Source organism: Eulemur rufifrons, chromosome 7 (assembly GCF_041146395.1).
Source record: "Eulemur rufifrons isolate Redbay chromosome 7, OSU_ERuf_1, whole genome shotgun sequence".
Lineage (NCBI taxonomy): Eukaryota > Metazoa > Chordata > Mammalia > Primates > Lemuridae > Eulemur > Eulemur rufifrons.
Genome location: NC_090989.1, coordinates 114,723,515 through 114,740,072, shown reverse-complemented (window position 1 = coordinate 114,740,072; position 16,558 = coordinate 114,723,515). Strand labels below are relative to the sequence as shown.

At 36.8% G+C, this 16,558-nt stretch overlaps 2 protein-coding genes across 4 annotated transcripts in view; both read right to left on the bottom strand.

Annotated features, from left to right (window-relative positions):
• The window catches only part of XRN1 (5'-3' exoribonuclease 1), a 116,122-nt gene extending 103,170 nt beyond the window's left edge, over window positions 1-12,952 (bottom strand). For both annotated transcript variants that reach the window (XM_069473145.1, XM_069473144.1), the window contains exons 1-2: window positions 12,855-12,952; window positions 1,730-1,962 (exon numbers count right to left, since the gene is read on the bottom strand). In XM_069473145.1, the coding sequence (XP_069329246.1) occupies window positions 1,730-1,962; window positions 12,855-12,929 (308 nt within the window). In that variant the 5' untranslated portion in view covers window positions 12,930-12,952. The remainder of the gene's footprint in view (window positions 1-1,729; window positions 1,963-12,854) is intronic.
• Window positions 12,953-14,184: 1,232 nt separating this feature from the next.
• The window catches only part of ATR (ATR serine/threonine kinase), a 115,874-nt gene continuing 113,500 nt past the window's right edge, over window positions 14,185-16,558 (bottom strand). For both annotated transcript variants that reach the window (XM_069473139.1, XM_069473140.1), the window contains 2 exons: window positions 15,744-15,849; window positions 14,185-14,548 (listed from right to left, as the gene is read on the bottom strand). In XM_069473139.1, the coding sequence (XP_069329240.1) occupies window positions 14,375-14,548; window positions 15,744-15,849 (280 nt within the window). In that variant the 3' untranslated portion in view covers window positions 14,185-14,374. The remainder of the gene's footprint in view (window positions 14,549-15,743; window positions 15,850-16,558) is intronic.

Below are 16,558 nucleotides of genomic sequence, written 5' to 3'. Positions count from 1 at the left end.
GGCTTCCCTACAGCTAGGTTTCTGGATGTGACTTAGACTTTGTCAATAGATGCCTCTATAAAAGGTGTGGAAGGTGGAAATGTGGTGATGCTTGCATGACAGTTGAGACACTGAGGCTCTGGGTGTGTGTATATTTCAACAGTGGTAGAGATGATCCTAGTATTCAGCAGCTTTGTAGGTACTGAGAAGCAAGGAGTAGGGCATTGGTTTTTTCCAGTATAGATCTAGCAGGTGCACTGGGGCTCTGGAACTAACAGATGCAGTGGTAGCGTCATGATTGCTGAATTGTAACTAAAGTGATATATCTTAGAGCTAACAGTTTAGTAGCTTCTTAATCCCTGGATCACAGCTAAAAGGAATAAGTTCCTGGAGCCACCTGTTCTGGTGGGGGGCCTCTAAACTCCTCACCTATCTGAATATGGTAATAGTAGTGACACCGATGCATCAGTTCTGTGGTGGGGTTCTGGAAGTCATGTCTGAAGGCTCACCTAGATTACCACTCTTCAGATTTACGATGATTTTTATAAACACCTAATTCTCTGTATTTATCCTTTCTGCTTAAAATGGCTAAAGTGCTTTCTATTACCTGGAACTGAACCCTGTCTGATGCAGTGAGTTTATATAGTCCTTCTGAATACCAGATTTTCTAGGTTAGTGGCTCCCAAAAAGTAGTTTAATATCAGGGAAGTCTGGTAAAAAGTAGTTTTCAGGAGTTTCCCAGCTACTAGAGATTTAGATTAAGTAAATCTTGGGTAGTACTTGAGAATCTAAATTTTAGTAAGAGCTGGTCTTTGCCTTCAAGGATTTCAGTCTTTCCAACAGTTTCAGTAACTTTTTTCTTTTGATATTTAAATCAGTACTTTCTGCCATCCTCTTCTTCTCACTGGTAGCCTTCTCCAAGGCATATTCCTACCTCCCTTGGTAATTTCCACATTTGATGCACAGGTACTTTTTCCATTCTTTACCTGCCATTATCATTAAATGATTCATCATACTAATGACCTATCAAACACTCTGGACTCAGGGTTTTGTGCCTTCAATTCTAACAACCTTCTTAACTTTACTTCTGCTACTCATAAACAGGGATACAGCCTAATGCCATTGTTACTTAGAAATATTTCACATGTCCAAGATTTTGACTTTAAAATCCTGTATGTACAACCTCTTCTGATTCTCTCACTTCTACTACCTCACACAGTGGTGCTGATAACATCCTGCGAATCCTAACTCAGCTCTCTTCTCACAGTTCATCAATCACCTTCTGATCTCTCTTGCCTTTCTGTCCTATCTGGAGCATGCTCGGTCAAAATCAGATCTAGCCCAGAGTCTGGGCATTCAATGTTTGTTGAATTAAATTAAATGTCAATAATGTGCTCATTAGAATAATCTCTCAGTTCACTTTGTAGTTACCAGCCCAGGGTAGACCACTATAAGAGCTTTTCTCTACTACAGTACTACCATTTCCAAATTATTAATGAGAAGTTTAAAAAACTTGTGATAGAGAATAAAAGAATGACTTTATATAAAACCCAACATATGCTTGGACAAATGACACGTGAATTACTAACTCGTTACTTGACTGGTAAAATATGAGATATTCCCATTTCTGGAGGAATTTGAGCAGAAAATAAACATGAACAGAATATGCATTGTGCTAAGTTGATTATCTTTAAAATAATATATTTTCTTAATCTAAATAATATGCTAAAATAAAACATAAATGTTTTACCTAAAACGCCTCCCACGCTGCTGGTTCATTTTTGCTCGAGGAGCCACACCATCAACAGCCATAAAGAACACTTTCCTAGGTTTAATAATGCGAAACAACACCTCCAAGTAGTGAAAAATATCAGTAAAGATTTTATCATCTGAAATTCTGAAGTGAACATCATCATCATTAGGATGGGAACACTGATGTATAATTCCATTCATATCTAGGTACAAGTTGTCAAATTCAGGAATCTAAAAAACAAAAGAAAATGCTCAAGTTCATTAATTATAATCAACCATAGATATCTTACCAGCTGAGAAAAGTGATTATTCAATGATAAAAAGCAGGATACAGGGCATTCTGATTATATAAAAACTGAATAAACAATCACAGGTGAATAAAGAAAAGTTAAAAAAAAAAAACCAGAAGGAATTGGTAATATCGAGACATTACCTGGTGATATAATGCACCAATGGCTTGATCGAGTTTACTGTCAGGAAATTATCTACTTATTCAAAATAAGATACCAAATCCAAAATAAAAATGTTTGGTTCATTTGGTACTCAAAATACTAGTGTCCTTCTTTTCTACTGCTTGACATTAATTTCCCAAAGCCCCAATTTCCTCTATAAATGGGTAACATAATGCCCATTTATATCAAAAGGCTCTTTGTACATGATTATTGAAAGATTTTACATATCATTTAAGCCTTATTATATATTTAGTTTCACTAAAACAGAGTCACTGATTGGTTAATTTTTAAAAACTTAGATTATTGAAGAAATTTAGGAAACGTTAAAACCTGGAAAACTGATTTGTTTGTGATATGTGTATTAAATACTTTCTAAACTTTGACTGACATCTACTTTTATAAAAAGACCCAATGGCTCTGGTGCTCATTTATTTTTCCTTTATTTAAATATTTGTGAGCAAGTAAGAGGAACACTACTGAAACAAATATACACTAACAGGGAACTGAAATGGGCATAACTAAATAGTTATGATATCTACTGTAATAAAAAAATTTTAGAATAGAGTCTGCCTTACATAATTTGAATTTTCAAACATTAAAACATGACGGGCAATCCCTGTATAAACATAATAAAAACAACTGCTGAAACAGTAATTCAAGTTTTACACCATGTACAGGTAACACATTTTTCTATTACTGAGAAAATGGCATGCCTTTGAGCTTTGGGGGTGAAAAGTTTTGGTCTTTGAATCAATGAACATCATAAAAACACCCATTTGTATAGTACTGTACTACACAGAAAAATTTTTAAATGTTCTTACTGAGTAACAGATAAAGGCTCAACTGAAATGACAATTATTATGAGATTTCTAAAGTACATTCAAGAGTTACTATTTGTTTCAAGAAATCTGAAAACCTCAATCAAAATCTCAATGTGGGCCGGGCGCGGTGGCTCAGGCCTGTAATCCTAGCACTCTGGGAGGCCGAGGCAGGAGGATCGCTTGAGCTCAGGAGTTCAAGACCAGCCTGAGCAAGAGTGAGACCCCATCTCTACTAAAAAAAAAAAAATAGAAAGAAATTATCTGGACAACTAAAAATATATAGAAAAAAAAATTAGCCAGGCATGGTGGCGTATGCCTGTAGTCCCAGCTACTCAGGAGGCTGAGGCAGAAGGATTGCTTGAGCCCAGGAGTTTGAGGTTGCTGTGAGCTAGGCTGATGCCACAGCACTCTTCTAGTCCGGGCAACAGAGTGAGACTCTGTCTCAAAAAAAAAAAAAAAAAAAAAAAAAAAAAACAAAACCTCAGTGTGATTTTTGTGATGGGGAGCACTTTATAAAATGATCCCAAAGTTTCCCTAGGAGAATAAATATGCAATAATTGCCAGGAAGAGGATTAAAAAGAAGAGTAATGAAGGAAAATTTGCTCTAGATGAATTAAAAGTTATAAAACAGACAGTATGATTGAACCACATAGTCTAGAATAATCCAAGTGTATATGGAAATTTAGTATATAAGAAGTATTTTGGCCGGGCATGGTGGCTCACGCCTGTAATCCTAGCACTCTGAGAGGCTGAGGTGGGTGGATCACCCAAGATCAGGAGGTCGAGACCAGCCTGAGCAAGAGTGAGACCCCATCTCTACTAAAAATAAAAGGAAATTATTTGGACAGCTAAAAATATATATAGAAAAAATTAGCTGGGCATGGTGGCACATGCCTGTAGTCCCAGCTACTTGGGAGGCTGAGGCAGTAGGATTGCTTGAGCCCAGGAGTTTGAGGTTGCTGTGAGCTAGGCTGATGCCATGGCGCTCTAGCCCAGGCAACAGAGTGAAACTATGTCTCAAAAAAAAAAAAAAAAAAAAAAAGTATTTCAAATCAGTAAAGAAAGGGTTGGGGTACCTACCTAACCATTTGGAAACAAAATAAAACTCCATCTCAACTTCTAACAAAATAAATTACAGAAAGATTAACCTTTTTACTGTGAGAAATATAACTAAAAAAAATTATATACAAATATTTTGATGCTGTTAGGGTGGGGAAAGCCAGAAATCATAAAGCAAACAAATGGTGGAGTTGGCTAGCTAAAAATGTATTACTTTAAACCTAGAGTTAAAAAAGTGCCATAAACAAATTCAATTGAAAATGACAAAAAGCAGGGAAATATTTGTAAATCAGTACACAGTCAATATCTCTAATAACAAAAAATTCTCAAATATAACAAAAAGCAAAATCTCTAAGTAATCATAGAAAATGCAAAGCAATTTCAAAAAATAAACAAAAAGTCTAATAAGCATATGAAAAGATGCTCATCTCCCAAAATTTCAAATTAAAATGATACATCATTTTCCCTACATTAGCAAAGACTGAAGAGACTGATGTTACACAGTATTGGTAAGGTTTGGGGGAAATGCAGAATTCATGCTATTAAAAGCAATAGCTGGCATTTTTTATGCATTTATTAGGTACCAAACATTGGGCTAAATATTTATATTCGTTCTCTCAATTAACTATAACCTTTTTCAGTACAGGTGCTGCCGAAGCAAGCATGTAATTATAGCCTTAAAAGATAAATATTTAGCATCCCCATTTTAGAGAAGAGGAAAGTCACTCAGCTAGAAAAGAAAAATTTATATTCCCAACCCAGTAGTCTGGGTTGGGAATATAAATTGGTATAACTAATCTGAAAGTATGTATCAAAATTTGAAACATGTATATCTTTGAACCAGGATTTCTACTATTTGAAATTTATCCTGAAAAATAATCAGAAATGATTAACTTACAAAGATGTAAGTACAAAAACATTCATGGCAGTATTTTTCAGAAAAGATAAAAATAGAAAATTGATGCTGTTACATACATACAATAGAATAGCAGGCTAGGCCTGGTGGCTCACGCCTGTAATCCTAGCACTCTGGGAGGCCAAGGCAGTAGGACTGCTTGAGCTCAGGAGTTTGAGACCAGCTTGAGCAAGAGTGAGACCCCGTCTCTACTAAAAACAGAAAAAATTAGCTGGGAGTGGTGGAGTATGCCTGTAGTCCCAGCTACTCAGGAGGCTGAGGCAGGAGGATCGCTTAAGCACAGGAGTTTGAGGTTGCTGTGAGATAAAGAACACAGGAATTAAAATTATTATATACATTCATATTTGGCACGGAATGTGTATAATATGTATGGTTAAGTGATAAAAGTAGGGTATAAGACAGAAGGTATATTATTATCCTGTTTATGGCAAATATTTATTTACATGTGTATCTGTATAGAAAAGTTAGGAAGTATATAGAAACAAGATGTTACTAGTGGTTAACCCTGGATAGTGAAATTTCAGTTGCTTTTTATTTTGCTTTAGACTGTAATAGTTTTTATCTTTCTGTATTATCTAAATTATGTTATAATGAACACATTAATATGTTTTTTATAATCTAAAAAAACCCCACTATAATTTTCCTTTTAGAAAATTTTAAAAATTTTCTTAGGTTTCAGATTAGTAAGAAAGACACAGAATGATTAAGTAATCACTGACCAATGCAGTGAAAAAAGTGAGAACACACAGAATTTTTACTACTGCACAGAGATAATACTGATAATGTAGTTTCTCTTCCCAAGGTTATTGTACATCTGCAAGTTAGTAATTTCAAGACTATTTTATACTCTCCTCCTGGGACCCCCAACCCCATATCTAATTAGTCAATGAGGTATTTTATTTTTTAACTTAACATCTAATATGCTTCTGGAATCTTACCATCTTATCCATTGCCATTGTCTTAAGCAATCTCATCTTTTTCTCCATCCCTAGATCCCCTGCATTGGATCATGCCCTCAGTTTTTCAACTGGACTGCTTGCTTAGTTTTCTGTCTCCTCACAGCTGAGCCATTTTTCTAAAACATAATCTGATCGTATTGCTTCCTTACTTAAACCCACAGGATACCACAAATCTGTAACACCATAGAAGGTCCTGAATGATTCTTTCCTGTTTCTACATATACAAGCTAACTATAGTAAATTACTTGGGAAGCTCTAAATATGCTGGCCTGTTTCAAACCTCTGTGACTTTACAGATGCTGCTTCTACTTCCTGAAATGCTTTCCTGTTCTTCCTGCTCCTCCTCCCTCTACTGACCTTCTGGATTTTGACTCATCCTTCTTCAAGATCCACCTCAAGAATCTTTGGCTTTCCCTTACTTCCTTATGCTGTATCTTGCACATACCACTCTTACTTCACTTAATAAAGCAAGTAAACATCCTCTGAATGTTAGCTTTTGCTATTTCTGTTTTTCAAATCTGTCTTAAGAGTTAGCATCTTGAAAGCAGGAACCATATCTTATTTTTGTGTTCTCAATGCATGTGAGTACCTGGCAAATTATCAGGTGTTCAATACATTTTTGCTGAATGCTTAAGTGTATGGTTCGGTCCTCCTCTGCTAACCTGTGCGTCCCTCAAAGCAAGGTCTCTGATTTGGTTGTTTAGAACTCTCAGCACACTGCCTGACACAAAGTAGCAAATAAAAAATATTTAATGAATAAATTAATAAACAAATGAAGTGCTCCCTTCATTGAATGTGACTAACGCATGTATCCTATACCAATAACTTGGAGTATGTAGTTATAGGAGGTCTGTCCAGAAAGTATCCAGCCATGTAATATGAAAAATAGAGACATTTATTGAAGAAGATATAAAATACAAGAAACATTGTACATAGGACAATAGCTCATTCCCCTTCACCTTGGGACCTCACAGTTCTCCCAGCATCTTAATTTAACCAACCGTGTTCAACATTCTCACGTGTTCTGCTTGCTGCAGGCCTTCCAGAAGGTGGATCACTTTCAACAGATTCCTGACCATCTTTGAAGCGTTTGTGCCACACTTTTATTTGCGCTGCACTCATTGTATTGTCCCCAAAAGCCTTCTGAATCATCTGAATAGTTTCCACAGAGGAATGTTCAAGCTTAATGCAAAATTTGATGCAGATCTGTTGCTCTACTCGCTCAGTTACTTTGAATGTGACGGCCACAATACAGATGCTCACTCATTGGCATCTAGCAATCCACTGACTGGTACAGTGAAGGCGTCATTGTTTACGCTGCGCATTACAGTCCACTCGCCTTGGCTGTCAGGATACACTGATGTCTTGCAAACCCTTCTTGTTATATTAACAACGGCTGGATACTTTCTGGACAGCCCTCACAGTCCTCTTACTGCTTTAAATTGTGGTTAAGTATTAATATCTTAGTGTCTAATCTCAAAATATCATTTTCTTTTTGTTAGTCTTTTTTATTTCACTTAATGTTGTTTCAAGATGCCCTTTACATAAAAACAATATACATTTGACCGATTAAAAGAGCTGTCAATAATTCTTCTTTTCCAGTTATTTAATACTGTTTAAACAATCTCAAGGTTTTGTTGCTTCATTAAGAAAAAAACAACTGTTTTAAAATATAGCAATATATCATGTATATTTTAATATACAATTCTATATGCTATGTTTTATAGATTATATAATATGCTATAGATAATAAATTCACATAATAAATATTTACTGAACACCATTATGTGCCACACAACATGCTAGGGGTGGAGAAATACAGTAAATACAGTAACATAGTGAATATAGTAAAGAATAAGACAGATAAGCTCCCTACACAACAGCAAACACATTAAAATGTACATGTCAACTTGTTTTCCCTAAGTTTAGGTTTTCATAACCTAGAAGCATTTTTTTAGCATAATGCACAGAAGATTCATTTTAAAATTACAGCCTTAGCACAACAATGTGAATGCATTTAACACTACAGAACTGTACACTTAAAAATGGTTAAGATGGTAAAGTTTGTTATGTATATTTTACTATAATTTTTAAAACAACACGGACTCTAGAGCATGCATTACCAACACTAATAATATGGCTCTCAAGTGGACCAAAATTGTTGTATAGGGTGGGGGTATGGAGTTTGCATAATAAAGCACCACTGTACATAGATATACAGTATATCTGAAGTATAAAAATTTGGTGGAGTTGGGGGCAGTGATTAGGGAAAAAATAATTCTAAAGAGCTTTCTAGAGGGGCAGTAATGAAAAAAAATCCCACTGCTTGAGAGAAATTCTGTTCAGTTTAAATTTGGCTCCAACACTTATTTTACTAGCTATGTAATGACTTCGGATAATTCAATCTTTTGTGACTCAGTTTTCTCAGCCATAAAATGGAGCTTCGATTGCTATGATTAAATAAATGAATGCATGCAAAGCACTTAAAACAGTGTCTTGTACATGGCAAGTACTTAATAAATCTTAGCCATTTTAACAGCACTGTGCTGGATTATAATCACCAAGAAAACTGCATATGCTCTAAAAATTTATAATCTACTCCCCTCAAAAAAGCCTAAGAATGGAAGGTATTAGCTGACCACAGATTTCTACAAGAGAGTAAATGGTTTTGTTACTGATGGATAAAACATGGTAGCCTAAATCAAACCCAAGATACTGCATCAGAAGCTGGAATTGCTGTACCTGATCCTTGTAAGTTATAAGCTCCAAGTTCTGAAGATGGGTAAAGGATGAGTTGGTGGTTGAGCAAAAATGATAATTATTTGAAAAAATGTCTCTGGAATTGTTCTCCCCTCCCTTCTCCAGTGGTGGTGTTACTGACTCTAAAACACCACTAGCAACTAATTCCAATAAAATGAAACAACAGAAGGAAAGTTTCAGATTTACAAAGCTATCTACATTTTGTCTTTTTTTCCTCCTTCAATGGCTGGGGGGACACTAACAGGGAAAGACATGTTGTTTTCAATTCAGGAACCCTCAACTGAAGCCACTAGTCCTTCTCTTTTTCTTTAAAGTCCTATACTTTTACCAGAATATGTCTTGGTATTGGTCATCTGAATCAATATTGTCAGGAACATGGTATATTATTCTTCTAATAATAGTTTCAATTTTTTTTTAATTTCAGGAACATTTTAATTACAGTTTTATTATTTGTTCTGTTATGTTGTTTGGTTTTCTTTTTCTCTATTATTCTCTATTATTTGTCTTCTTTGCCTATCTTTCTTATTTGTTACTTTCTCTAGAATCTTTTTTATTTTAAATAATTTCTTCTTCTTAAATAGGGACTATGAAGCAGAAACACAAAAAAGGATTAAAAAGTTAATTAAAAATAAAATTTCTTCTTAAAATAGGGACTATGAAACAGAAACATAACAAAAGATTAAAAAATAAATTAATTAAAAAATAAAATTTCTTCTTTCCACCTTCTACTTCTTTTCTCTAATGGCATCATTCACTTTTGCCTTGCTTCTATTTTAGGCTTCATTTTTAAAATGATTTTTTTCATTTATTTCTAATTTTCTTTGGGTCTGTCATCTCATGCCTGAGTTTTCATAATTGATATACGCTGTTCTTTCATGTCTTAGATCATTTCTTAGTGCCTTTTAGCACATTCTGAGATAGTTACAGTTTTGGTGTTTTGTGTGCATGTTTTTATTGCAAGTTTTTATTGTCTGTAGGGATATTATTCTGTTTCCTTTTTCTCCTATAATAACTTTGTATGTGATTTGCCCTCAGTATTTTCTGTTGCTCATTTTTATGTGAATTTAATTTTCTTGAACTTTTAAAATGACTAGGGGTTCAGGAAAGCTTTAACTTCACAAAGCTCCCTCCTCTTCTGCTGTTTTTGAGTAGTGTTAAAAAATATGGTGGTTTGTTTTCTAAGATTTCTTGACTCTGTGACTCTCCCTCACTTTTTTTTTTTTTTTTTGAGACAGCCTCACTCTGTTGCCCAGGCTAGAGTGCCGTGGTGTCATCATAGCTCACAGCAACCTCAAACTCCTGGGCTCAAGCAATTCTACTGCCTCAGCCTCCCGAGTAGCTGGGACTACAGGCATAAAAATTACCATACCCGGCTAATTTTTTCTGTATATTTTTAGTTGTCCACCTAATTTCTTTTTTTTTTTTTTTTTTTAGTAGAGACGGGGCCTCACTCTTGCTCAGGCTGGTCTTGAACTCCTGAACTCAAATGATCCGCCCACCTAGGCCTCCCAGAGTGCTAGGATTACAGGCGTAAGCCACCACCCCCGGCCCTCTCCCTCACTGTTACGTGGAACATCTTCTTCTCTTTTCTTGTCCCTATTGCCCCTTTCATGATAAAATTTTATTCCACTCACAGCAGTTTCCCCTTAGGATGGGCTCTGCCCTAGAATGGTGCCTTTGCAAGTTAGTTTTGACAGTTCATAGGAAGTAGACTATTGCTGCTTTGGTCTTTCTTATGGTAGACCCTTCACTCAGTCTATACTGGAGAGAATAAAACCCCTTAATTTCAGCTACTACTATCTCATTGGCCAGCATAATCTTTTCGTGAATACCTGTTGACTATTTTGGAATTCTCCACTTCTCAAGTCCATCAGATGTTGCCCCATCGCTTCCTTCTTCCTCTAGCACAGATGCCAACACTGATTGGGTCTAGAAGCTATTAGTAGGTCGTTTCACTTAGTTATACTTTGGGGTTCATGCAGATTCCATACCACATGGTTTCTTGTAATTGTTCTATGGATTTTAAATTTTGCTATCTAGGCCAGGTGTGATGGATCATGCCTGTAATCCCAGCACTTTGGGAGACCAAGGTGGGAGGATCATTTGAGGCCAAGCATTCAAGACCAGCCTGAGCAACATAGCAAGATCCTGTTTCTACAAAAAAAAAAAAAAAGAAAGAAAAAAAAATTGACCTGGCATGGTGGTGTGCACCTGTAGTCCCATCTATTTCAGAGGCTGAGGTGGAGGATTGTTTGAGCCCTGGAGCTTGAGGGTGCAGTGAGCTACGATTGCACCACTGCACTCCATCCTGGGTCACAAAGCAAGACTTCGTTTCTAAAAATAAAATTGCTATCTAGTTTTTCTTTTGTTTTTATGTGATGATTCAGAGAGACTGAAAAACTATGCTGTTGTCCTAGAAATCCACTCCTCCCAACCCCTTTCCCCAGCTTTTGAACTACTGTGACTTATTTAGGCATTATCATCTTTAAGTTAAGTTCTGCTTGAGAGAGAAGCTGGTAGCCTTTTTGTCTCTTTTTAATCAAACATTTTTGAAAGACATCACTTCGATGGACCAAGTATTAAAGTTTATTTACAGAAGAATTTTAAAATAATCCTACTCCCAGCTTCTATCCATAGTAAAGCTTTCACAAAACTTTAACTTAATGTCCATGTCATAAAGTTGTCTTAAAGAGATTATTTTTGTTCTTCAGTAACAAAATTCCTCAGGATGGAGAGAATCCAAGATATTGTCACCAAACCAAACTCTGTGCCAAAAAGTACAGAATAAAAATATTACAAATTATATATTATCAACCATTCTGAATAACAATCACATTATTTTTGCACGTTAGAGATAAAGTGACTGATGCATGGCAGGTACTCGAATATTGGATGACTGAAGGATCCAGGAAAAGGCAAAGTTACTTGTCTCCATTTCCGCAATGCACTGGTATCCTTTTGAAACCTCCTCTCCGGAAAAAGTCACCCTAAACCTACCTATGTTTCAAATAAATTAAAGGTAAGCTAGCATTTTGGAATTTTTTGTAAGCTTTTTCTCATATATCAAATCTGACTGGAATTCAACAAAGAATCCTTTCCAGAAGTTTAGCTCTACCTTCATGCTTATAAGTACTTTTTAAAAAGATTAAACCATAACTTAATAGCATGATGGTGTTTGCCGGATTATTTTCCCCCACTGTTTATGCAGTGCTACCCACCAAAACTAATTCAATCAGCTATGCAAATTTCAAAACTGATTTTTTTTTCTGTAAAACATAAAACACACAAGAGATCTATCAAATTCATTAAATATGACAACACTGAAGTATCACCCAAAGTCTAGTTTACCTAATAGACGACTGCTTTTTCTTCTCTTTCCACAGTTCCAATATATCAGCTACATTTTGGAATCTATACATAAACGTTGCCCCGGGCTCATTATATACCAAATAGTAGTAGTACTATTAATGCTCTAACAATCTGTTCCTCTTTCTCTCATACACACACAGTGAAGCCACCAAATAATGAATCGCCCCCCACTCCCCTGTCCAAGTGCTCTATGTTTGTTTTGGCAATAGGGGATTGGTACTGTCTTTAAGAGAACAGAATACATGTAACAAAAAGCATCATAAATGTGAACCACCTGCTACGTCAAAAAGTCTAGGCGCTGGGTATGCGGGGGGGATGCAGCTCTTGCTAAGGGAAAGTAAACAAGGTGATTCGACTGCGGAGGCGGTTGTTATTGCTCGTGAGTCTGTTTCTTTGGGGGTGGGGGCCTCCGAGGAGATCGGTTCCAGCCTCGCGGCGTCTATAAGGAAAAAGGCAAGCTGCAGCTCCCGGGGGGGAAAAAGGGGGAGAACTCGTTAAAAGCGTTCCTTCCCAGGACTTAATTTTGGAGTCGCGGAAGGTTATGCCCCGGCAGAAGAGCTGTCAGACCTGCCCTGACCCCCGCGACTCTCCCCACAGAAATGCAACCTGCGTCTTTGCCCGCTTTCAGGCCATCCGAGCGTCCTCAAACCTCTGTCCCCCTTCCTATGCCGCTCATCCGGCAGACAAGCAGAAAGGGGAGGCTGGAAAGCCCCAGTGCTGGGGTGGAGAGAGGGCCCCGTAGCTCCGGGTTCTCGGCCTTCAGAGGCGCTGCCCCTCGCTCACCCACCTGATGCTCTTTCACCACTTCGCTGAGGCAGGGATACCGCTCTGAGATCCATCGGTAAAACTTGGGGACTCCCATTTCGACCGTCAACACCAATTCCAGTCAGGGCCAAACCGAAACCAAACGCCCCGCCGGGGCCTACGCCGCCGCCTCCTCCGGCCGTCGCTCTGCAGATGACAACACTCAGCCCGCCCGACCATAGAGAGGCCCGCCGGCCTAGAGCGGCAGCTCCCGAGGCCGCGTCCTCCCTTGGTTCCGCCTCCCCCGCCCCGCCGCTCGGCGCCGTGGGGCTCCCTGGGGGTTTTGTGGGAGATCGCTGAGGAGGTTGGGCATGTGTTTAGACTTAGTTCTGAAAATGCCAGCTGATGGAGCTGTGATACGTAAGTGAGTTTAGAAGTGGTATGAAAATGCACGAGACTATTGGAAGGGTATTGAACACTGATTTTTGTCCTGGCTGCTTCTGTCTCCTGGAATTGCTCATCTCAGTATTTTTCAACACAGATTTGGCAAGGTCTCGAGATTTAAACCTAACGTTTCTTTTAAAAATGTTCTTTTCAAAATTGTTTGTTGAAAAATATTCTTAATTACCCCGTCCACGTCCCCCCATCCTCGCGCCTTGCCTGCCTTAACTGTTAACATTATCCTCTAGAAGGCCATGGTGTTGTGTTCACATTCATGCCTCATGGTTTATCATATTTTTCCCCATCACAATTTCAATTATCTTTGTTTTAATTAAAGAGTTTTGCATTTATTTGAATGTAATAACCCCATTATTTTGTAATTATTTTCACTTCTTTTAAATCTGCAAGAAAATTTATGCAAAAAAACTTAAAAACATTGAAGTTTTTAAAATCTCTTGGAATTTTAAGTATTGCTGTCTTTCAGGATCACTGGACTCTGCATTCTGATATACCTACACTATGGGAGCATCTTTAAAATTAAAGAATATTTTAGTTTTCATATTCATGCTTCTTGGTTTATGGTTTTTTTTCCCTAATACACTTTCGAACATACCAAAAAAAGAGTTTTAATTGAACTTGATGATTGTACTATTTACATTTCTCTCTCTCTGACTCTCACTAGTCTGTCAGTTCCCCAAGGGCAGGAGAGGTAGCTCCGTGCACAACTCTAGCACAGTGTCATATCCACAGGATTTATTCCGTGTAATTACATTGTTGTTCAAATGAATCCTTACACTATGCTAGTACTTTTAAAAGGCAATCAATAAAAGTGTGAAATGAAACTAGGCTGGTTTGCTTCTTGCAAATATATTGTTCGACCATAAGAACACACGACGTTCCATTTCTCTAGTTACAGTTATAATACACAGTAGGTATTAAGAAAGATGTTTATTTCTTAATAACTGAACATATATTATTTTAAATATAATTAAAAATCAAGGAGAAATAATACCAGTTGCTCTAAGAACATAAACTTATACTTTAGAATTGAAAAGATACAACCACAGATTAATACCAAATGCATGAATTTTAGATTAACATATTCTTCGAAATAATTTCATTTCACATATATGGGGTCCAACCAAGGTACATTTGGCATAGTAAGTTTTCATCAGTAGCTTCTTGTATAAGGTAATGCACGTGTCCTTCAATAGATAATGGCAGCCCTGTCACTCTATTTCGGGTCTTGATTACACCTTGTAGTCGCTGCTCGATGTCAAGAACATGGGTCTTGGCCTAACAAAAGAACAGAAAATCATTAGGGCTAAGGACCCAATAACATGTGGATGTTGATAATTTGGAATAACTGCCTTTTGTGATATTATGATATTTAATACACGTTAATACCATTTTACTGATCGATAACCCCTTTTATAAGAGCAAATACAGAAAAAGAAGAAATGAAACAAATACACTAACTTGAGACTGATTTTGAGGCTCGCAATATTGATTTAACAACTGCTTGTACATGTATCTGGGCTACATAAAATAACAGATAATTCTTTCCATGTTACAATTCTAGAAAAAAAAAATAATTTAAAAAAATCTGCCTTGAAAGTGTTTAGGACTTAAACATTTGAATAAGTATCCTAACAATAACAACAATGCTCTAATGCCTAATATTTACATTATGTTAATATATGGAAATGAAAGTTCTAAGTGAGCTTCTTGGAATTCTACACATTTCTTTTTTATTTTTTTTTAAGTGAGGGTAGGTCTTGCTCTGTCACCCAGGCTGGAGTACAGTGGCATGATTATAGGTCACTGCAGCCTTGAACTCCTGGACTCAAGTGATCCTCCTGCTTCAGCCTCCCAAGTAGCTGGGACTATAAGCCTGTGCCACCACACCTGGCCAATTTTTAAATTTTTTTTGTAAAGAAAAAATTTCTCTACTATATGTTGCCTAGGCTGGTCTCGATCTCCTTGCCTCAAGCAATTTTCCCACCTTGGCCTTCCAAAGTGCTGGGATTACAAGCATGAAGCACTGAGCCTGGCCCACATTTCTTTCTTAAGAAAGTATATCAGAATACAAATGTGAGCATGTAAATGGAAAAATAATCCTCAACCTATTCTAACGTATTAAAAATAACTAATTGACTGTAAACTTTGATGCTTCTACTAATTATAGCAAGAAGTGAATTGCTGCATTTGTCAAGATAGATTGTGGCACACTGGTATCGTGATATTAAAGCTCATACCTGCTACTCTGTCAGTTTAGGCAATTTGTGCTCAAGTTTTTCCCACTATATCTCATGGTTAAACAAGTATGCCCTGAACTCTGTTTATTATACAAATGCTAATAATGTTAACATTAGTAATGATGAACTTATGGCATTTTCATACTAGAGAACCAGATTTCAGAGTAATCAAAAGAATCCTCATTTGTAGAGATGAGAACTACAGCTCACGTTAAGCTACATCTTATACTAACCTTTTCATTGACAACTTCCCCAGTTTCATTCAGTGGTGCTTTGGAATGCCCTTTCACTGGTTTGCTCCACTCCACAAGAGGATCATGTAGAAAAGTCTTTAAGACACTAAAATTGAAACAATTATGGTAATAGTGCAATGTTACCTTTGCAAAAAGAAATCTTTCTAACATCAACACTTAAGAATAAGTGAAGAATGAGAAGCTAATGATAATACTCTTACAATATACATTACTCCCTTTTCAGTAAGATAAATGAAATTATTGTTTTGGTGTAAGGGGAGGGTAAGGAAAGATAGGGAGAGAAAAGGCAAAATACAAGAGAGTCAGAGGTGTTTTGGAGAGTAGAGTAAGATTAGTTTTATGTGCCATCTCTAAATGTATACTGTGAATTGGTAAATGACTATCTATTGAATGAATGAATTTTATCCCCTGCTATGTCTTCAATAACTATATAATATCTATAGCTACCATATAGACCCTGGCTAGCCATTTTTCCTGTGCTCTAAGCATCAAATCCAACTACCTATTAGAAATACCCACCTGGGTGTCTTGTAAGCACCTCAAACTCAGTATCTCCAAGGTAAAACTGATTATCTTTTCCCAACTATTTCTCCTGTATTCCTCAAATCTGTAAAGAACAATATCATTTACCCATTTGCTATAGATAAGAATCTAGTAATCATCCTTGCCTCCTCTTTCTCTAATATCCAATTCCACCTCCTAAATCTCTTTAGAACCTCTCTATCTCCAGCTCTACTGCCACTACACCATCCAATACATTATCATCTCTTCCTGGGTTACTGCAATATTCTCTA